Genomic DNA, 22,519 nt, shown 5'->3' with positions numbered 1-22,519 from the left:
TCTAGAACCTAAAAATATTATATATATATATATATATATCCTAAAACACGTCAAGGACTTGTGTTGCAATTATGGAAGACTTCAGGCAAAATTTGTAAAACTTCCAATTATGAAGACTTGAGTCGGATTGTCTTGGTGTCGACCGATGCTCCTTTGGTGTCGGTCGACGCTGGTCACATGATCAGACTCCAAATTGATTTCTTCCGGTTAAATGCTCCAAAATGATCCAAATCGCTCCATTTCGCTCCTTCAGTGCCAAAATCCTAGAAAACATGTTAAGACTCTAAAACATCCTAGAAAACAAATCAAAGGACTCAAAAAGCACAGTTATATTATGGTTAAAAACCACAAAAACCATGATATATCAACTCCCCCAGACTTAGCCTTTGCTTGCCCTCAAGCAAAACATAAGTTTGGACATGTGAAAGAGGTTTAAAAACTGGGAACTCACTCAACTGCATGATGATTCTTATTCGCACTCTTCATTTACCTAACTCAAGAACTTACTTCTTATACTTAACCATGATAAGGTGAATTCCTTACTCAAATCTTACTCAAATCTCACAATCCTTTGGAATCTCTGAAATCTCCATTGTCATCTCATTAGTCAATACTAAAGCACAAATAAGGTGAATTCTTACCAAAGGAATATCGATCAATGGCATATGGACTCTCTTCAGGCCAAGACATTCTTCATACATCTCCTTTCCTCTCCTTTTTCTCACTTGTAAGGGGTTGATTTTTTTCAAACATTTTTTTTTTTTTCTGAATCAAAGGTGTAAGCGAATACCGGGGTCATCGGTAATTTACCTACCCCTCGCTTCCAAGCTTTGTGTGATCATTTGACTCAAGAGTAAAATAATGAGGTCACAGGTAATTTACCTACTCCTCTAAACTGATCAAAATCATCTCATCTTTTGTTCTCCTCTCTTCTTTTATTTTCTGATCTTTTTTTTTTGAAGTACTGAAGAGAAGAGAGAGGGGAGACATACTTTGAAAAATTGCACAGTCTTGTATGGCCCGAAGAAGAAGTCTAGTCCACTGATTTCCAACTCCCTAGGCAAGAGAATTAATTCCAATTAAAATCCTGATAAAAGTTGAGACAACGTTAGATCAATCAGATATCCATTGAATAAGGGCTTTCGGGATTGTTGATAAGGATCATAGTCTTTCTAAGCTTCAGTTCTGAGATCAAGCATAAACAAGTAATCATTAGAGTGTTAGCCAAATAAGAGAAATCATTAGTCAAGATCATAATTCCCAAAGACAAAAAGGAAAATTTTGACAAAATTTGACTCAAACTTTATGGTTTTGACTAACACAACTGAAACTCAAAAACAAAAACGTAGTTAGTAGATAACCTCCCCCAGACTTAAACAACATTTTCCACAGTGTTATCAAGTAAGAGAAAAGCTAAAAGAAACAAAAACGTATGGAAATTGTAATGAAAAGATGAACTGATTCTCGGGTTACCCAGCGGTGTCGACCAACACCATTTCAACGTCGATCGACACTCATCATGAATGGTGGTTTTTTTGGCTGTAACTCCTTGTTAGTTGTGTTGATGTGTTGTTGGATCAATCCTTGGATGATTATTCTGTTAAGAAACACTCAAACACAAGTTGAAAACAACATGATAGATAGATAGTTCATAATTTCAAACAAATTTCAAACAAAAACTGATTCAATGCAAAAAGAAAAATGTCTCAAAAGGAAAAGAAAAACCTAGAAGTGGGTTGTCTCCCACTAAGTGCTTGTTTTCAGTCATTAGCTTGACTGTGTTGAAGCTTAGGTGTCCGGCGGATCAGAACGTGGCAGTGAATGCTTCTGAGAATAATGCCTCATCATCCAAGGTGGTGTATAAGCTTTAGGTGCATGAGGTCTGCCAAGGATGTGAGGAACAAGACCAAGGCGGGATTTAGGGACGAGATTGCTTCTTTTATGTCCTGCAAAATCATCAACAGAAGAAACAAGAGCTCTACGATAATCTCATGACTTGGTCAACTGCAAAACAGTTTTTGTATCTTTGAAGGTCTTATTGATGATAGGAGGGGGTTTGGGTGCAGAAGATGTGTACCTTGGCCTTACTTGTGGACTCTGGAGTGTGGAGTGGTAAGTTGTCTGTTTAGGAACAGGTTTATGACTTGGAGCATCATTTTTGGACAAGTGTGGGTTCGGTCGCGGAGGGGTGTTGATCGATACTAATGGAGCGTCGATCGATGCTAAACCTGTTGCTCGTGTAGTAGAAACTTTTTCAACTGAAAAAGTCTGTCCATAAATAGTAGGAGCCCTCCTCAGTTTATGCATCTCAAAGTTAATACTCAAACCTTCCACATTCAGTGTTATGTGTCCCTTCTGCACATCTATGATGGCACCAGCTGTAGCCAAGAAAGATCTTCCTAAGATGAGAGGGTCTTTAGGCTCTTTATCATACTTCAGCACCACAAAGTCAGTGGGAATCATGAAGTTTCAACCTTAATTGGAATATCCTCTAAAACAACTTCAGGGATTCTTCGAGATCGATCAGCTAGGATAAGAGATAATCTAGTTGGCTTGAATTCTGTCATCCCAAGTTTCACAGCAACAGAATGTGGCATCAAGTTGATACTAGAACCTAGATCACAAAGTGAGTGAGCAAACCGTTCTCTAGAGATAGTGCAATCAAGTACAAAGCTCCCAAGATCTGGTAATTTCTCTGCAGTCCTACACTGAATCATTGCACTCACTTTCTTAGAGACAACCACCTCTTGCTTCTTCTCTTTCTTTTTCTGTAGAGGCTGGTTCAAAAGAATCAGACTGACATCCTTGGTAAGCAGTGCTCCTTCTTCAGGGCTCAAACCATTCGACATCATTCTCTTCACATACCGCTTAAGTCCAGGAGAAAACTTGACTGCATCAACTAAAGGTATCTCAATCATTACCTTATCCATCAATTTCTTGCATCTAGCTTCCTCAAGCTCCTGCTTGGACCTTCTTGGCTTTGGAAAAGGAACCTTAGGCTTGTACACCCTCTCAACAGCTGCTGGAACCGGAGATATTGAAACTTCCACATCTGTCTGAGATGAGTGTCGACCGACACCAAGTTGGTGTCGATCGACACCATCATCTGGAGTCGACAGATTTGTCAATTTCTCTTCTGTTTCTGCAGAAACAATTGCACCAGCATCTTCATCTCTTACCGATATGGTATTGCAAGCAAGCTTGGGGTTTGATTCAGTTCTTCCAGGAAGAAAACCATCTTGCCTCTTCACAGACCCAGCAGTCTGCGCAACCTGATTCTCCATCTTCTTAACATGAATATTCAATGCATCAATTCTCCCAGTAAGCTCATTGTAGACATTATCAATCTTCCCATTGAATGTCACTGTTAACTGTTCTTGACCCTGAAGAATCTGATCAAGCATGGCCTCTATTCTACTCTCAGAGGAAGTCTGTGGAGGCGGAGACTGATAGGATGAGTTCCCATAGGTTCTTGTGAAGTTGCTCCCTTGTTGCTGCTTCTGGTAGTCATGTTTGGGAGTATACCCTGAAGAGTTCCCACTGTAAGGCTTGTTGCTTTGTTGATTACCGAATCTCTGCCATTGATACCCAGCTCCATAAACATAGTTGACATTCTCCTTTGTATTCTCTGGCTCTGGCTCAAATGTCTCAACCTCAGCAGCAAATTGGACTGACTTCTTACCCACTAGAAGATTGTGCACCGAATCCAGCTTGGCATTAACAGAAGCTAGCTGGTTTACATCAAATCCTCCATGTAATCTCTTTCTTTCAGCATCGGCTCTTTTAGTACTATTGTTGGAGGCCAAATTCTCAATCAAAGCTTCAACATCTTCAGGATATCTTGTCTTAAAATTTCCATGGCTTACAGCATCCAAAGCTAACTGATACTCCCAATCACACCCTCTGAAGAAAATATTCAGCAATTGAACTCTTGAGAAACCATGGTGTGGAAAATCCCTCTGATAAGCGTTGAATCTCACCCAAGCTGCCTTGAAAGCTTCATTTGGTCTTTGCTTGAAGGAGGACAGCTTGACTCTCAACTCATCAGACATAGCATCATCATAAAAGTAATTAATGAAAGCAACCTTAATTTGTTGCCAAGATGTCAAAGATCCGGCTGGCAACTGTTTTAACCATTGAGATGCTTCTCCTGCAAGTGAGTATGGGAAGAGTTTGCAGTAGATGTAGTGCTCAGTTACTCCATTGGCCTTGATACTGGTCACCAGATCTTCAAAGTGCTCAATATGGTCCAAAAGTTTTTCATGGGGCAGGTTTATATAATCTATAAGAATTTTTTATTAGAGTTAAATTTATTTATTTATGTTATGTTTTATACAATTATGTTCACTTATGTTAAATATATTTTGTACAAAATCTATGATACAATTATACTTTATATTAGATATATACAAAAATTAAATATTTATTTATTAATACAAAACAACTTAAAATATATAATTATACTAGTTATTAATAAAATAATATGAAATCCGCACTGCTAATTGTTTTTCACCAATCAAATATTATTTTGTACCGCTTATTTTAGAATAATTGTACTTGTCCCACAAATACATTTGTCTTGCACGTACCGCAGTTGACCGTACTGCATTAGCAAATTTTTTGTCCCGCGCTACTAATTACTAAATCCACGGTTACTATTCGGACCTAAAAATCCAAAACACATGAAATATGAGCATTACTACTGTTCAATGCATTTTTCAGTTTTTCTTTAAAAAACTGAACCGCACTTTAAACTATTATTTTTTTATTAACAAAATAAAAAACACCGCATCTTGAAAAAGTTATGTTGATTGGTGAATTCAAATCACATCCATAAAAAACCGTCCCACTTTTTACAAATACGCCACTCCCATTCACTACTGAGTCTTTGGCAGCTGTCTTATCTCTTATCAAACATATATCGTTATAATACTATTTGGAAGAATTTGTCTCATAGTTTGTACTTCTTTTACTTTTTACTTTAGGAGATATGTTTCAAATACTGTTTACTGTTTGGTACGATAGATTCATTTCGATGGGAAGAACCGAAAGTGAACGATTGTTAATTTGTTGATTGTTTTGTTTTTAGGCTTTTAGCTTTTGGATGATGCACTTTTAGGCTTTGGTAGCTTCTTAAGACCACAAAAAGTTATAGCCTTTTCAACTAACCGGACAAAATCATCTCTAATTTAGCAAACCGGTGATCCCACAGATGTTAATTATCAAAGAAATTGACTTTGTTGATTTTTACAGACATCATTAATAGAAACAAACTGTGACATGTCATGTGCTTTTTAGGCTACAGAATCAGTAACTGGAAGCTGAGACAGTTGTGTCTCCTGTGTCTCTTGAGCCTTAGTCTTCTCACCGGATTTAAACTGTCCATAGAAGTAAGAGACGGATCCCCAGAGGGAGAGAGTCAAAGCGATACCTTTCCCCGCCTGAAACTTCTCCTGGAAGCAAATGACAGCCAAGACCACCGTCACCGGAAGCAGAGCACTAACCATAATTCCAGAGACCAGAGACGATACACAGAAGATCAACCCAATAGCTCCCACGAAAAACGCTTGCCAGATCACGGCCGTGAACACAACCACCACATAGTACAAAGACTCTCCAAGCTTAAAGTCTCTTGCCTCCTTTGCTATCACCTGCCAATAAATTCAAAGATCCCAATTCTTGATTAGAAAAAGCAATAAAAAAAATGCAAGCTTTCCTCCTAAACAAAATTCGAACATCTTCCTTTTAGGGTTTCATACACAATTCAGAGGTAGCCTCCTCTTGGTTTAAAAAGTCAAAACTTAACGCAAGGATCTTCGTTTTTGATCAAGAGCATATTGTACCTTGAAATCGCCAGCAACTAGCATCCCCACGAGGCAAAAACAAGTGGCAACAAAGCACAAGACCATCTGGAACTCGAGCACGAGCGTATACGTGACTCCTTGACGAGATTTCTTGTAACTAAGCTCCACAAGAGGCAATATAAACGCGTAGAGAAGAGCTGCACCAACGGTCATGAGGAACCCAACAACGTACTCCTTGTGTGTCTCGTTCGCAAGCTTGTAGCTATCGGAGTTAATGGCAAGGACTACGGCACTAAGAGTGAGCAAAACAATGGCGTTTATAGTGAAAGGTGTGAACTTTTGCTTCACCATGCAAAACGCAAACAGAGCAGTGAAACCTAGCTGAGCGGAGATGATCAGAGACGCAGTTGAAACAGGGATATAAGCTAATCCATAGGAGTAAAGGTAATTGTCAAAGCCCATGAGCAGACCAGCGACGACAGAGGCGATGAAGAGAGGAGGTTTCATGAGGAAAAGTGAAGTCTTTTCTTGTTTTACAAGGCGACGACGGCGGAGGAAGGAGAAGAGAAGAGGGAAGAGGATAAGAGGACAACCTACAGTTTGGAGAAAGCTAGAGAACCAGATCCTTTCACCACCGTTGTGGAAGTAGAGACGCATCATTAGAGGGCCTCCACAGTTTCCAATCGCTAGGAATATACAGTTTATGATCACACGAACGCTCTTCATCTTCATCACCATTTTCTTCTTACGCCTCAGCCAATGATGTGCTTGTTTAGAATTGGTGTCGCATCAAAGAAAGAGTTGTGGACTTCAGGTAGAAAGAATATGGTAAGGCTTATATACACAGTTACACACTAGTGGGCGGACTAAGGTTGGCCATTAATTTGCATTAATGTGTATACTCGTTCCTTTCGTCTCCACGATAGTGATGACCTTTTTCCCCAAACTTTTGTTTCTCTCTATACATATTCATTCACCTTCTAAATCATTGTAGAAATTTAGAAGTTTTAGATATTTTTCGTACAATGCATTTATCATTTACACACCTTTTTGTAATATTTTGTAATCTACCAAATTTAAATATATAAAAAAAAGAACGGTTGTCGTTTGTACTTGTCTAAAGTAGTGTGTGTTGTGTTATTAGGGCATTTTTATTGGGAGAATAATTTTGGGTGTTGTTAGAGTAAAAATATTATGAAAATAATGTAAAATTATTAGTTTAGATTTTTTGTTAAGAAATTGGTTATTGGGAGAACATGTTTAAGATTATAAGATTTAATAATATAATAATCAATTTTTATTGTACATTTGATACATGAATATTGAAGTTACATAAGCTGCTAGTCCAAGGGAGAACGAAGGAAGAGAGACCTATTAATTTACCAACTGAAATCTCAGGACACAATAAAAAACATACAAAATGAAAAACAGAGACAAAGAAATTTGAAAAAGAGAAACCTCTGTCAATACACAACCCAACGCTTCTAAGTGAGACGCAGCTTCCTGAGTAGCAGAAAACGTAGTTTTCACCGCCCAAGTAATGTGTCACCTCCATTGCCTTCTTCACTTGAGCAGCAGCGTAACTCCAAGTTTTTGTTAGAGAGATCCGCAAGACCATAATCGCCAGACAGAACCAGAAGAATTTCAAGAACTTGATGGCTATTTGATTACGATAACATGCTGCTTGACAATCGCACAATGTAAGAAGCTGGAGTTATTACCTCAAGTGTACTGCCATCAGGTGCTATATCTATGTCATGGAAACACCACCAATCAACACCAAGTTTCTTCAAGAACTCAAAGTTAGCTCTCACTGCATTACACAAAAACCCACAAAGTCACTCACAGTAACTCCCAATTAAATAGAAACGAGTAACAAACTTTTAATCACAAACTGCATTATTAGAGCTAAGTTTAAAAAGAAAAAAAGAAAATAACCGAACTCGTTACCACTACTACTAAGAAGCGATGGTTTCAGCTTCTTTTGTCTCTTCTTGAGGTCTTCTTGAGGTCTTTTGTCTCAGATCTTCATTAAACACTAACCTGGCAAACCAGTAAACTTAATCGCCATGATGATCAGATTAATTCCAATCTCCTACTCTCAAACAATAGACAAGACCGATGGAAACAAACAATATATGCCTAAACTCATCTTCAATCATGGATAATTTCATTAATCCTAAGTTTAATCATGCCTATCACATAAATAAATTAGGATATCGAAGAACCCTAATTTTCAAAATCAAATACCCAAATCTCTAAAAAACTAATTCATACAAACAGAAATAGAAACGTACCATGACAAAGACAATTGTATAAACTTCGATTTGGTGAAGGAGACTCATCGTTTTCCATGAATCGACTGGCCGATTCGCTGACCACAGTCGACGTTGTAACTCGGCGACGGTGGAGATTATGTTAAAACGTCCGATCACCTCAGATACCCATCCATCTCCTCCGATTGTCGTTCTGATGGTCGATCTCACAGAGATATTATCGAGAAAGATAGAGAAAAAAGAAAATAAATGAGTCGATATAATTTTTTTTTTAAGTATTAAAACATCATCGAACAATAAGCAGACACATATCAATAAGAACCGGACTTAAATCAGTTCTCATTCAAAAATAAAAAAATTGTTCTAAATTCACTATCCAATATTTTTCTAATTTAATTGGGCTTAGTGGAAAACAATTGCTGTTTCTTTCTGTATAATTGCGAAAACAATAACACATTTTAGATCGTGTACAAACTATTTTCTTAAATTGGTAAAAGAAAGACTGATAGACTTTGTCGCTTATATGCTTTTTATGGAACTTTGATATTGACAAGTCGATGATATAATTGATCCAAACTAAAAAATCAGTGAAGAGTACAGATCAGATCTAAAGAAAGACCTATTCATTTGTATTTTTTTCTGTCAAAAATACTATTTATGTGACACTTTCCACTATTTGTTCTATTATATATTTAGTTAAGGGTGAATTTGTTCACTGACCTAAAAAAAAAAAACTATAGAAAAAAATAATTAATTATTTAAAAATTAGAAAACTAGGATTAGGAGTAGAAAAAATTATCAATTTAGTATTGATAGGTGGTGGTTGATGATGGTAATGGTAGCCGGCCAGCAGAGGTAACCGGTAGAGATAGTCGTCGGAGTTGATCGCCAGAGAATATCACCAAAAAATATTACTAAAAAGTCGTTGGAGTTGGTCGCCGGAATTGGTGGCCGGAAATGGTGGCCGGAAATGGTGGTCGGAAATGTTACTAAAGGTGGTGGTGGTAAGGGGTGGAAGTGGTTGTGATAAAAGTATAACATATAATTAATACATAAAATATAACTATATGAAAAGTTATTTTAGTAAATTTTATTTTCCTAAGTGTCAGTTCTATATCCATTAAATGACTTGGATAATCTACCACTAACTTTACCCCCTAAAAGAAATTTTGATTTTATCCTCACTTAATTTTTTTTTTTAATGACAAACCATTTTTGACAAAACATTTATTCTCCTTTAGTTAGAGTTTAGGAACTGTATTCATATTCCTCTTAACCTTCATACTAAAAAATGAGATGGTAAATATTGGAGATCTTTCCCTAACTTTTCAGCTATTTCCACCAGTTTTTAAAGTTATACCACAATATAAAACAACAATTAAACAATCAGTCAGTTTCATAATAAAATCCCCTTTTAACTTATCAGCTGATTCCATCATTTTAAAAGTTACCACATACTAGAAATCTTAGTAGCTCCTTTGTTAAGATTTCCTTTGTTAAAATCTCCCGTGAACTAAATGTAATTGCTGATCAGCTAGCAAAGCAAGCCAGAACAAGTAAAACAAGTTATGTAATATCATGGATGTAATTTGTCTATCCTTTATGTGATCTAATGAAATTTTGTTGCCGACAAAAAAAAAAAAAAAAGTTACCACATACTAGATCCATAAAACAACAAATTAGCAATCGTCACTTTCTAGTTGTTTCTAGATCAAACTGGTCATCAAGTTGCAGAAGAAGATAAATGACGAAGCATCATTAAGTCTTTGGCAGCTGTCTTATCTCTTAACAAACAGATATTGTTATAATAAGATTTGGAAGAATTTGTCTCATAGTTTGTTTTTGTACTTCTTTTACTTTAGTTTAGGAGATATGTTTCAAATACTGTTTAGTGCTTGGCACGACAGATTCATTTCGATGGAGAGAACCAGTCCAATGACAATGGTCTATTATATGTTTTTGGGTGTCTTTGCTATTTCAATTATACGTATATAGCAGCTTTAGCCATTTAGTTCTTGGATGCACTTAGCCTTTGGTAGTTTCTTAAGACCATTAACCGTTTTAGAAACACACCTTTCTATTCATAGTGTTAGCGTCTAGCCAGTAATTAATTGTATCATGATTATTTCATAAACCCTACCAAATTTTATACTAGCATTTACTATTTAACCGGACAAGACCATCACTAATTTTGCAAACCGGTGTGATCCCGCAGACTCATCCGGTTCTGAACCAGACCGAATTTGAAGATTTTGATTTTTGATTTTTTCACTGATGAGATGACTCTAACAAGATTAGAACCCTTCAACTAATCTTCATGAATCTAACAAGTTTTCAATGGCAGCGAACTCTGCTGCATACGAAGCTATAGTTCGAGCAGGTCCTCGTGTAAAGCAACTTCAACAGGTTCATGCTCACCTCATTGTAACGGGTTACGGTCGTAGCCGTAGTCTCTTGACAAAGCTCATCACTTTAGTTTGTTCCGCTCGAGCCATCGCCTATACTCACCTTCTCTTCCTCTCTGTTCCTCTTCCCGATGACTTCCTCTTTAATTCAGTCATCAAATCCACTTCTAAGCTTCGTCTACCTTTGCATTGCGTTGCTTACTACCGTCGTATGATGTCTTCTAACGTCTCTCCGAGTAACTACACTTTCACCTCCGTTATCAAGTCCTGCGCTGATCTCTCTGCCTTGAGAATCGGAAAAGGGGTTCATTGTCATGCTGTGGTTACTGGGTTTGGTTTGGATACTTATGTTCAGGCTGCTTTTGTTACTTTCTATTCAAAGTGTGGTGATGTGAAAGCTGCACGCCAAGTGTTCGATATAATGCCTGAGAAGTCTATTGTCGCGTGGAATTCATTGGTTTCTGGGTTGGAGCAAAATGGGATGGCTGAAGATGCGATTAGTGTGTTCTACCAGATGCGAGAATCAGGGCTTGAACCGGATTCAGCTACGTTTGTGAGCCTTCTCTCAGCCTGTGCACAAACTGGTGCCATTGGTTTTGGCTCTTGGGTGCATCAGTACATTGTCCGTGAGGGTCTTAACCTGAATGTAAAACTTGGTACTGCGTTGATTAACTTGTATTCTAGGTGCGGTGATGTGGAGAAAGCCCGGGAAGTATTTGTCAAGATGAAGGAAACTAATGTCGCTGCTTGGACGGCTATGATCTCTGCTTATGGTACTCATGGCAATGGCAAACAAGCAGTAGAACTGTTTAATAAGATGGAAGATGATTATGGTCCTGTCCCTAATAATGTAACATTTGTAGCTGTTTTGTCGGCCTGCGCTCATGCTGGACTTGTTGAGGAAGGACGTTCGGTCTACAAGAGAATGACCGAGAGCTACGGATTGATCCCAGGATTGGAACATCATGTTTGTATAGTAGATATGCTTGGGCGGGCTGGATTTTTGGACGAAGCTTATAGATTCATACATCAACTCGATGCTACAGGGAAAGCAATTGCTCCAGCGTTGTGGACAGCGATGCTTGGAGCTTGTAAGATGCACAGGAACTACGATCTCGGGGTTGAAATCGCCAAGCGTCTCATAGCTCTTGAGCCAGAAAACCCCGGTCATCATGTCATGCTCTCAAATATGTATGCCTTGAGTGGCAAAACAGATGAGGTATCACAGATAAAAGATGGAATGATGAGGAGTAACATTAGAAAACAGGTCGGCTATAGTGTAATTGAAGTCGAAAACAAGACATATATGTTCAGTATGGGTGATGACTCTCATAAAGAGACTAAAGAAATTTATCAGTATCTGGAAACTTTGATGAGCCGGTGCAAGGAAATTGGGTATGCACCAGTTTCTGAAGAAGTGATGCACCAAGTAGAGGAAGAGGAAAAGGAGTTTGCGCTTAGATACCACAGCGAGAAGCTGGCTGTAGCATTCGGGTTGTTAAAAACTGTAGATGTGGCCATCACAGTTGTTAAGAATCTGCGCATCTGTGAGGATTGTCATTCTGCTTTCAAGTACATTTCTATTGTATCCAATAGGCAGATCATAGTGCGAGATAAGCTTCGGTTCCACCATTTTCAAAATGGTTCTTGTTCATGTCTGGACTATTGGTAAGGACGACAACATACATACAAACACGAGTGTTTCATTTTTATTATACAATACGGTACATAGTTCTTGCAAAACTAGAACCCTTGGATATTATACAAGATGAGATTATCATACAAGATGAGCCTATTTTACAGCAGTTTTATTCTCACACGTTGAAGTACAAAACATATTTTACATGGGGAAGGTATTACCCACCTCGCAAACTGATATTATACAGCAACTATTGGTTGTTAGGAAGATGATATGACATCAGAACATTACCGACCTTTATGATTCCAGTTCAATCCGCTTGGCCGCAATCAACTCCAATCTCTGAGAATGCTTCCACAAGTTTTGGGTAGAGTTTGGAGAGCATGATCTTGAAACCGGTGGAATTTGTGGTTGAGCTTTCGTGAATGTTCACTGATGATCCTACAGGGACACCTTCCATATAAGACTTGCACGCAGCCAGAACATGCTGGGCCCGTTTTGTGAAGTGATCCTTCACAAGCACCTCAAAATGCTACAATGCAAGATCACAGAGTTCGATTAAAAAAAGGCCTCTCCTGGTAATTTTCATTTTGTGTTGAATTGTTGCAAGTTGCAACAGAAGCATACCTTTGGGGGCTTGCGGAGCAATGAGATCATGGATTTGCAAGTGATGAGGAATGCATTCTCATTGTAACTCACTGAGTTTTTCTCTCCCTCAGCTCGGCCCAGCTGCTTATCATAGCCAGCTTCGTTAAAGTAAGGCTTCTCATTCAGAACAAGAGCCTGAAATGAAAGAAGAACTTGAAGGATGGAGGAGCTCCCCGGGTTCCATACTTCACTGCCAGAGCCATTCCATGTATTCAGCAGACTCAGGCAGACTCTTCCTGACTCGTACAAGTTAGGATTTAGTCGCATCCCACCTGAATGATAATGTACCATCTGTATTCATAGAGGGAGAAAAAAAATTAACAATATGTCATTTGTTTTAGTCCACATAACACTTTTAAACAACCAACAGTTGCATTTTCGATCACATGATAGTGCTATAAATCTGGAATTGGCAAGAAACAGAAGTCTGCTTGGTTAAAGCAGTGAAAAAACTCACTGGTGGCTCATGAGGATATTGAGGTGGAAGCATAATGTCAAAAAAGAAAAGTCCATCGTGGTATGGTGTTCCAGGAGCACCAACTAGGGCTGCACGCAGAAGGTCCATCCTTTCCTCGTACACACGCACGTATATTGTGTCTATTCATCACAAAAAAAAAAAATGAAATTCAGTGATTTTATAACCGAACACAAGATTAGAACATGCAATAACTGTAAACCATCATTTGGCAAAGCCCTAGGGAATCAACAGAGAAAAAAATAATTTGGAAGAAAAGAACTAACCGGGAAGATTTGCCTCCAAATTGCTCCATTCTTGCTGGACATTCTTCACCCAACTCTTTGTGACCTATAAGAGATGAAAATGTAAAAAGTGTCATTTAGCTATATTAAGTGTTGGTTATCGAAAACAATGTTATTGGTCTCATACCTGAGATTGTGCCAACCCTTTATCCGAAGAAAGGAAATGATGATCCGAGCAGTCGTTAACCATATCGAACTGTCTAAATCTCACAAGTTCCCTGCTGCTCTCTAGAAGAGTTGAGTCCAGTGTCTTGGTAATTTCTTTACCTTCAGTAGGTAAGTTGACCATCGTGGCCATATGAACTTCACCTGAATTTGATTCAGAGATGTCACATGATTCTGTTACTTCTTGAACAATGACCTCAGAGTCACTTTGATCTTCAGAATCATTGCAACGTGAATGCGAAGTGGAACTCTGAGAACCGAAAAGGCTTGATGCAAGGTTTGTGATAAATCCAATGGCAGCTTTTGGAAGGAAAAATGAACTACATTCCGGAATGTTCTTGTTGCGTCCTTCACCAACACTGTAGAGCTTCACCAGACCCTGAACATACATGTATCATATAAGTCACCAAGGATATAGAATAAAGTCCACTGCTAATTGCTTTGGGAATAAACTGGTATATTTTAGGACACCCCAAAAATATGAGTTAGTGATTTACCGTTTCCTGATGGTTTGAAGATGCTTCATCTGATTGACTAATCTTCTGACTTAGATCTTGAACAGTGCCTTCCGAATTTATACTGCCAGAGTTGGAAAATTCAGACCTTTCCATCCTCCAAATTTCACATGGTGCAACCTGAAAAATCAAGAGAATTTATTTCACAGCATATATATAACTTACTGCTACTTCAATGGAGTAAACTTTTTCAGCATATAAACGTTGATTGTAAACTGAGAATTCTTTGAGTAGTATAAGTAGTATAATGCATACCTTACTAGTAGAACCATTGGCCCATTTCACCTCCACGGCACCATTTTTAAAACCTGTAACAACACCAATACTTGACAAATAATACGCACCACTGTAGTCACTCTCTGTAAGTAGGCGTTTCGTCTCTGTAGCGACGATTTTATCTGCATTTGGATCAGTTTTTCCTTGTGAAAGTAACCTGACCACCACATCGCTGAAACAGAATCCAAAATCAGGGTGCTCAAGCAGTTCATAAGCACTGACCATTTCCTCCATCTGCTCATTAACACAACCTCTTGCTTCTTTCTCTACCTGTGTTGTCCATTGTACCTTCACAGTTTGTTCCTTTGCATTAACAGCCTTCACAACTCCCCATTTTTTGCTGTTGCAGGTTTCCTTTTCCACAACAAACTGTTCGGGCCAAAAATCATGAGCATTAACAGCACCAACCGGAAGCAGCTGTTGGGAATCAACTCCCAGACTGCAGCTACCATCTTGCCACATAACATCAACCTTCATCTTTGTCTTCGTAATAACAAAAAGCTCATCCAAACTTGAGCTCTGCATATTTCTGTTAAACCCTTTTTGGAATGTCTTATGGCATTCGTTGGGATTGTAGGCAGCCACATATGGAGTTTGTCGCTCTGCTGTATCCGAGTGAGAAGAGCTAGGGAGTATACACCAGTCACCAAGCTGCCAACTTGCATGAGAAACACAAGGTAACAAAGTTAAAGTCTCAGGATTCTGCAAAGCTTGAGGTGCAGTTAAATTCCCATCAACCCCCATTACGATGGAGGCAACCCAATCGACGTAGACAAGTCCTGCTTCTACAGCGCAAACAGTTCCCATAACCTGGTTCTCCCTCCAGTTCCCGCATAACCATGTTGTTGATCTGGGAGCATGTGCCAGCTTTACCTGAACTCTTTGCCCTGGGTAATAAGAATACAGAGAATCCTCGAGCAAATTTGGGGGAATGGCCACAAGTTTATCTTGATCGCTTACAAGAACCTCATAATTGGACCCATCGTCGAGGGTGACAGAGACACGCTCAACTATTTTGTCAACCCTTCCAAGCCAAGGTCCGTTAATCACATAATCACAGAGTGAGATAGAACGCAACTTTTGAAGCCTCTTGGTATCAACTTCCTTTATGATCTTACCATGAGTACTCTCGAGGTTGACAAACATGTCAATGTTGATAACCCTACCACTCTGTCCTAATGCTTCAGTTGTGGACCGCACAATGTCACCATACATAAATCCCCTCTCGAAGGACAAGAACTCATCGATTTTTCCAATGGTCTCTTCAAGGTTTGAGAAAATGTTCTGAGCTCGTCCACCATAAGAAAACTCAACTTCTTCGTGTTCACTGCTACCACTGTCGCTGGAGCTATCCCAATCAGAGTCAGTAAGATCCATATTTTAGATGCCTGCCATGAAACTGGATTTTGGTCAAGTGCTCAAATACCAAACAGAACAAATGATATAAGAATTGCTGACAGCCATATTAAAAAAAAAAAAATGAAATGCTCTGACCTTGATGAGAAATGCTTACGTTGATACGCGCGTAAGATGAATGATATGGACTAACAGCAAAGGTCTACTTAAACTACAGACCGTGATGAGATCTGGTCGACTAAGATAAAGATAATATGAGTCAACTGTAAGACTCGGATAATGCCAAAGGAGATTTGCTCGAACTAGAGCCAACTGTGGACTCGGATAATGCCAAAGGAGATTTGCTCAAACTAGAGCCAACTGTGGACTCGGATAATGCCAAAGGAGATTTGCTCGAACTGGAGATAAGGTGAGCCAACTGAGGACTCTGAAATGCCAAAGGAGATATGCCCAACGAATGGACTGAAGTTTCCAGTTGGATAAACTAATCCAATATGTGATTGGAGTTCCAATTGCCAAAGGAGATATGCCCTAGAATGAGGGTGGAGCTTCAAACCTCAAAGAAAACTTTAAGGCTTAAAGTTGAAGTTTTCAAAGTGAAGTAACTTGTATCAAAGCCACCTAATGGGAGAAACTTCACTTCTGCTACTGCTGCTTAATTTTAACTTTTGCCAAAGGAGATATGCCCTAAAGGAGCTAGGATCCAAAGTATATAGAGGAAACAAGATAGAGTTCACAAAATGAAAAACGAAGTGAGGAAAAAGATCGGTCTCTTGACAAATAATTCACGCATATTCCCACCAATGCGATAGTGAGACCATCATGATGACATGTCGTTAATTGCTCATGTGATGTAAACTAGATTTGCCTCCATCACTTACAAATTTCCATCGAACCTGCAAAAGTGTCATTTGTTTCTTATTTAGAATCTTAAGAGCAAGAAGAGAAGACAGAACAGAGACAATGATGCTTCTTAGAGCTAAGAAAACCATGATCAGAGCAATCATTCAGCCTAAGAGAGATTACTTCATTGTAAACAGAAGAAGGACAAGGTTGGACTTGAGCATTCGGGAAAAAAGCATGGAGACTAAAGTAAAACAGAGTGAACACACAAATCCATGATATCTCCAATCCTGATCAGCTTCAATTAATTTGGATGTAAAGTTTATCAAAACAAAATCTCAACCAAGGCTGTATGTAGAAAGATTCGTTTGAAAGAAGAAAGCATGAAACAAGTTTGGTAATTAAAGGGTCATCTCCAAAATACAGGGAGAATCACAAAGGTCTTAGCTTTCTACTTTCTAAGTAAACCATGCTTGAAAAAGATAGTAAAAGTTACGAACTTTGAGAAGACCCTTTTCTTAATTCGCAAGGTAATTCAACAAGAGATTGATGAAACAAGGAGGAACGTACCATGAGAGAAGCGTCAGGGTTTTTTTTTACACAAACGCGAGAAAAAAAAAGAAGAAGCCCTTTTTATAAATCTCAATTCCTCGCCTATTCCTCTCTAAAGCGGAGGAGAAACAGTGAGAAATCAAGAAGATGCACAGACTCTACTTCCTTCTCCCGTTTAGTCCCAAGAGTCTATAACGCCATTAACAAACCTCCAAACCATTGCAAAAAGAAAAGAAAAAAAACGAACACTTTTAGGCTCTCTGTTTCGGGCTCTGTTTTCTTTGCTGTGGTGGTTTGGGGTTGGTTGGTTGTGTGATGAGAATTGAGAGAGTGGTGGTTAGGTATCACATCGAAGGAAGGGGGCAAAGGCAAAGATATATTCGGTGGAGAAGAAGAGAATATACCAACAGTATCAGTAGTATCCCACACACAACACATCACTCTCCCCCTTTTTTTCTTCCTCTCCTCGTCTTCTTTCCCTTTCCTACCCATCTTATTTTGATTACTATATTTATTTATATTTCCTTAATTTAAGCTATTATTTTATTTTTTAGGTCAAAACTATTACAGTATATTTTTAGAAAATTTACGTTAATTTTGAATGGCTGTAATTTTGTTTTTTTTTTTTTTAAAAAAAACTAAAACCTAAAACAACTTCAAAATCCACTTTCAAGGCTTATAGCCAAATCAACAGTAGAAAATTAGATAGGGATTGTAAAAGGAACAAAAAAAAACATAATTGATCAATTTATTAACAACAGCACACACATCATTCACATACGAAATTAGTAGGAATTTCATTTACATCTATGTTTTATAATCAGAAATTGCTAATGCTTGAGAGTTGAGATCGATAAAAAGTTTGCTATATAAAATGTTTTTATCTTTAGAATGGGTCTAAAAAAGCAACCAATTTGTCTCTTTAATAATAATTTAGTGAACTTCAAGACGGTGAAAATGGTTCATCTCCCTTTTCAGAAGATGCCATCGACAGCTAAAATAGCATTCCATTCATATTTAAATAATTTAGTTCTTTTATTCTTCAAAAGAAAATAATAATTATAAACCACAAAAATATTGTATAGCTGAATCTGAAAGATCAAAGTTCAGTTTTTTTTTTCTTTCTTATAGTATATTCGATTTTAGCTATGTACGTATATGATTAATCGATGTATGTATGATTTCAATTACGCAGAGTTTTGTCACGTGTCCTTTGTGGGGGTTAGACGATGATGAACATTTTTAGTTTTCGAGTCATTTAGATTTAGTCAACGAGAAGATGGGGAAACATACGCTTCCATGAACTATCAAAACGACTTTTAATAGTCTTCGGTTGGCGTTAGATGTGGATAATGCCAAGTGCCAATTATGTTAGTGCCACTTTTTTTCTTCATATCCATACACATTTTTTTCTTTAAAGGATTTCACATGTCTAACCCCTTAGCGCTAAATTGCTTTTGATCAGTGTAATTATAATTTACTGCAGGGAATCAAAATATCCTTAGTACATTTCATGACCAAATCATACAATTTTATGTAACTTACCATTCTAATAAATACACAAAATGAAGCGTTAACGTTGAAATATCTTCTATTATATTTAGATAAAACTGTTTTTTTTTTTTTTGGATTTACTGAGTATGTTTAGTATCATAATATTGGTACATATATATGTAGGGAAGTAATCAAAAATGTAATTAATCACTTACTTCTTATTGAACTATAGTTGTGTTTAGTGAGCTAACAAAATTTGGATTATATATTGAGAAATTGATGTGTGCCACATTGACAATTTGTGAGAGCAACACCTGAAACTTGCAAACAAACTCTAAGGTCAAACAAAATATTTGAGTGGGGTTATGGAAAACTTGGATTGATTTGTGACAAGATGCGACTTCGTTTTTAGGGCTAGTGCTTTTTGATTGTTTTTTTGTAGACCAATTGATAAATTGGCACGTGTGAAATATATGTACTTTAAGGTTTGTTTGGGTTTGACCACACAAAAAAATGCCTGTTAGAGTCCTGGATAACTTGCGAACGTTGCTTTTTATGCAAGCTATTGTACCACTCTATGCTAACGTAGTAACGTGTGCATCCTCCTAGGTTTTGAGCCAAACGACGCCTTGGTTTGATTACTTGATTATATATAGAATGTTGGAAGAATAAAAAACTCATATACATATATAGTTACACACCAAACAATATAACCCAACATTGATTTGATTTAAATCTTCTTTATTCGTTATGGTTTAGCAAATCAGACCGCACGAAAGAAACTATTATATGTTTAAAGAAAGATATATTAGTTGTGAATTGATATTAGTCATATTCTTCTATTTAATAAATTTGCTTGAAGTAGAAATTTATGGATGGGTTGGTTAATTAGTGATTGTGTTGTGTTGACAACGAATCAAATGATTAAAAACTGCAAATTCTGATGATGCGAAATATAAAGACTATATATATTAACTAAATAAAATGGAAAAAGTGGAAGATTGATGAAGATGTTTATCCTAGTTGTAAAGGGACTTTTTAGTATAATTATAATTAACTAGTTTAGGAGAAGGGCCTTACGAAAATGACTTGTTCCTAACTTCTCTTTACAAATTGATTTTCTTTCTTTTTGCTTTTTGTAGTGTGCCATTTTTGTTTACGCACTTGACTCTTATGTCCTATTCAATATATTGGTGCCCTTGTGCTCATCCAAAAGAGTATCTAATTAAAATAATCATACGTGTCGTGGAATGAGAAAGTGTTCTCTTTTTCAACATATTGAAGCAATTCGTTTCATGCTAAGGAAATAAATCATCTGATATTTGGAACATTACATAAATTTATATTCAAGGGACGCACTAATTAATGTGATAAACAAAAACTAAAAGACAAACACACTTGCTCATACGATATAGAGAGAGCAAGTGTATTTATATATATATATATATATATATCTAACTTTATATGAATGATTGATGATGTCAATAGTATTATTTGCTTAGATAACCTTGTACATCAAAAACATATGACGCGATCTGGTTCTGGTTTTATAAATGTATGTTGCGTGTGTAAAACATAAAAAATGCTCACGCACGGCCGGTCATGTCGTTTTTATATCGAGAGAACTAATACATATGTTTAAACGTTACTCTTCAGGTCGTGATTGTTTCAATACGAGACTATTAGAAAATTAACTATTATAGAGATTGAGTTAACGGTAATCTTGTATTACTGTGGTAAAAATTGCACCCATTTGTGTATAACGGTTTTCTGAGAGGGCAAAATAAGACGGTAGCTAGTGATACAAACAATAATAATTATTGAGCAGCAGCCATGCTTTTGCTTTACATTTCATATATGGGTATGTGTTCATCTATAGATCTAAGTGAATAGAATAATAAGAGTGCGGCAAATTGTGAAGGAAGTGGAGAAACTGTTATGACAACAGATTCCATTAGCACAATGATTTATTTTAAAGTGGAACCTTTTTTAGTTTTCACATTTTAATATTACCACTTTTGTCTTGTAATTGTGCCATTTTGAATGGACACAAACTCTGTTTAGTTTATTTATTTACTTTGGTGGTAAAGCTCTTTACCCACCACTTGGACTTTGTGGACCGTCAATATTGCTTCACTACCAAAAAAAAATATTAGAATTTTTCCATTATATCTCTTAACTTTCTTTTTTTTCACGATTCAAATATTTTTAACTATATGGTTTTATGCACTTTCTCTAGTACTATTTTTAGACATGAAATCTTCCTTTTCTTACTAGACTAGATCTATATTCATGAATAATTAACCTAATAATGTCCTGATCCTTGAACTCGACTGTTTGGCCAGTGGAGTTCGATCGATTCTTCTTCAAAATCTCTTGATCTGCTCGATGATATCTCTGCATTGTTGAGGTTTGAAATGAAAAATAAAACTGAATATGTACCAAATGCAGAAATGCTCATGCTTTAAACAGGCTCGATTCTAGTCTAATTGAGTTCTCTTTTACATAATTGGACTTAATTTTCAATTCCTTTATATTTTCCGTTACAAAATATGAGACTTTTTGTTTTTTTTTGTTTTTTTCCCTCTATAATTTCTTCAAATTGTAAATGGGCCTTTTCTTTTTGTAGAATAGCTTGGGTCTTAGCCAGGCAATGACAAACTTTATTCTGTCTTGGGTTTAAACTCTTGGCTACTTTTTTATTTTTTGGTCGTCAAACTTTTTGGCTACTTAAAAATATGATTAAACGATACCGTTGAGTCCCCATAATTTACAAAACACAGTCATCCTTCTCTCTTCAACTCATTTTTTTCAGATCAGAATAGTGCCGTGTAGCTGAAGATTAATTTCTGAATCCATATGTCATTTCCCAAACGTCAAGTCTAGTAATTTGTATTATATGGTTATTACTTATTAGCAATTTTGATCAGCAAATGGCGAGGATGGATCATAATAGGATTTGTGATTGGCAGATAGTGTTTTTATTGCTCATTATTTTCTAATGCATCAATATATATATATTTAAAAATACTATCAGTTATTATATGCTCTTTTTTTTTGAAAAATACCCTAAAATAGCATTACAACAAGTGTTAAATATATGAATTCATGAGAATTTTGATGTACAAATTAAGAAATATGTTGTAGAAATTATATCAAGAGCAGGTTACCAAAGACCCAAGTGATGATACACATACTCATCAAGAGGTGGATACATGTTAAATTACAAATGATCTTTGCTTTTTTAGATATTAAAAAAAAAATCAGAAACGGACACACAGGTAACAAAAAAAAATTGACAAAAAAAAAAAAAGATAAGTCAAATAGAAAGATTCATTCTGTCTTTGAAGATGCTTTCTGATCATCACAACTTCTTTGTCTCTCCATCCTTGTGTTTTCCCTTCTTTGGTTTGACGAAACAGAAGCACGAACAACAAGGGAGCTGAAACAAAAACTTCATCTTGATTTGGAGTTTTGGATAAACAGTACATCGATATGTCTGCCCTTTATATTTGATTTTAAAGCTTTTAGAATTCCAATTACAGTTCTTTTTGGGTTTCTCTTTATTCGCTTCTGCTTTTTTGGATGCTTTTCCAACCAAGTTGATTCTCCCTTGATAAGACGATGCTTCATACCACTTTTTTGGGGCAGAATCATAATTTATAAATGCAAAATGCATGAGTTGTTCTGATCAGGATGCCTTTTTCAAAGGGCTAGGTGAATATAGTTATGTATGTAATAAATCACGTATAGTAATCCAGTTCTAATTAGGATAGAAAGTGTCAAG

General features: G+C 36.9%; 3 protein-coding genes and 1 long non-coding RNA gene across 8 annotated transcripts; 1 reads left to right on the top strand and 3 right to left on the bottom strand.

Annotated features, from left to right (window-relative positions):
• Positions 1–5,188: 5,188 nt before the first annotated feature.
• On the bottom strand, positions 5,189–6,796 carry LOC104700067 (purine permease 2-like). The gene is made up of 2 exons (XM_010415515.3): positions 5,844–6,796; positions 5,189–5,651 (listed from the first exon to the last, which is right to left on the bottom strand). The coding sequence occupies exons 1-2, from the start codon at positions 6,540–6,542 to the stop codon at positions 5,295–5,297; spliced, it is 1,056 nt and encodes a 351-aa protein (XP_010413817.3). The 5' UTR covers positions 6,543–6,796; the 3' UTR covers positions 5,189–5,294.
• A 267-nt stretch (positions 6,797–7,063) lies between these two features.
• LOC104700066 (uncharacterized) lies at positions 7,064–8,484 on the bottom strand. 4 transcript variants are annotated; one of them, XR_015561848.1, is made up of 4 exons: positions 8,102–8,484; positions 7,755–7,847; positions 7,526–7,617; positions 7,064–7,387 (listed from the first exon to the last, which is right to left on the bottom strand). It is a non-coding gene; the product is annotated as an uncharacterized LOC104700066 (long non-coding RNA). The 4 variants fall into 4 exon arrangements; XR_753509.3 differs by lacking the exon at positions 7,064–7,387 and having other exon boundaries at positions 7,479–7,617; positions 8,102–8,480; XR_002032669.2 differs by lacking the exon at positions 7,064–7,387 and having other exon boundaries at positions 7,479–7,617; positions 7,755–7,863; positions 8,102–8,445.
• A 1,629-nt stretch (positions 8,485–10,113) lies between these two features.
• Positions 10,114–12,228, top strand: LOC104700064 (pentatricopeptide repeat-containing protein At2g33760). The gene has a single exon (XM_010415511.3). It carries the CDS (start codon positions 10,418–10,420, stop codon positions 12,155–12,157), a length of 1,740 nt encoding a protein of 579 aa, XP_010413813.1. The 5' UTR covers positions 10,114–10,417; the 3' UTR covers positions 12,158–12,228.
• LOC104700065 (putative ubiquitin-conjugating enzyme E2 24) lies at positions 12,169–18,019 on the bottom strand. Of its 2 annotated transcripts, none has more exons than XM_087458153.1 (9): positions 17,257–18,019; positions 15,982–16,739; positions 14,467–15,875; positions 14,194–14,331; positions 13,659–14,075; positions 13,514–13,577; positions 13,230–13,369; positions 12,752–13,063; positions 12,169–12,656 (listed from the first exon to the last, which is right to left on the bottom strand). In XM_087458153.1, the coding sequence occupies exons 3-9, from the start codon at positions 15,862–15,864 to the stop codon at positions 12,435–12,437; spliced, it is 2,691 nt and encodes an 896-aa protein (XP_087314279.1). In that variant the 5' UTR covers positions 15,865–15,875; positions 15,982–16,739; positions 17,257–18,019; the 3' UTR covers positions 12,169–12,434. The 2 variants fall into 2 exon arrangements, with proteins under 2 accessions (XP_087314279.1, XP_087314280.1); XM_087458154.1 differs by having other exon boundaries at positions 16,001–16,739.
• Positions 18,020–22,519: the final 4,500 nt, after the last annotated feature.

This window comes from Camelina sativa, chromosome 7 (genome assembly GCF_030686135.1).
Source record: "Camelina sativa cultivar CO46 ecotype springtype chromosome 7, ASM3068613v1".
NCBI classification, from domain to species: domain Eukaryota; kingdom Viridiplantae; phylum Streptophyta; class Magnoliopsida; order Brassicales; family Brassicaceae; genus Camelina; species Camelina sativa.
The sequence above is the reverse complement of the archived record's forward strand: the minus strand, read 5'-3'. Positions and strand labels throughout refer to the sequence as shown.

What these genes read in the sequence shown, in the direction of transcription:
- LOC104700067 (XM_010415515.3), bottom strand. Translation starts at nt 6,542, where the DNA reads ATGGTGATGAAGATGAAGAGCGTTCGTGTGATCATAAACTGTATATTC. An exon ending in TAGTTGCTGGCGATTTCAAG is followed by an intron (nt 5,652 to 5,843) that starts GTACAATATGCT and finishes ATTTATTGGCAG; the next exon opens with GTGATAGCAAAGGAGGCAAG.
- LOC104700064 (XM_010415511.3), top strand. Translation starts at nt 10,418, where the DNA reads ATGGCAGCGAACTCTGCTGCATACGAAGCTATAGTTCGAGCAGGTCCT.
- LOC104700065 (XM_087458153.1), bottom strand. Translation starts at nt 15,864, where the DNA reads ATGGATCTTACTGACTCTGATTGGGATAGCTCCAGCGACAGTGGTAGC. An exon ending in AAGGGTTGGCACAATCTCAG is followed by an intron (nt 13,578 to 13,658) that starts GTATGAGACCAA and finishes CATCTCTTATAG; the next exon opens with GTCACAAAGAGTTGGGTGAA. An exon ending in TGCTCCGCAAGCCCCCAAAG is followed by an intron (nt 12,657 to 12,751) that starts GTATGCTTCTGT and finishes CTTGCATTGTAG; the next exon opens with CATTTTGAGGTGCTTGTGAA.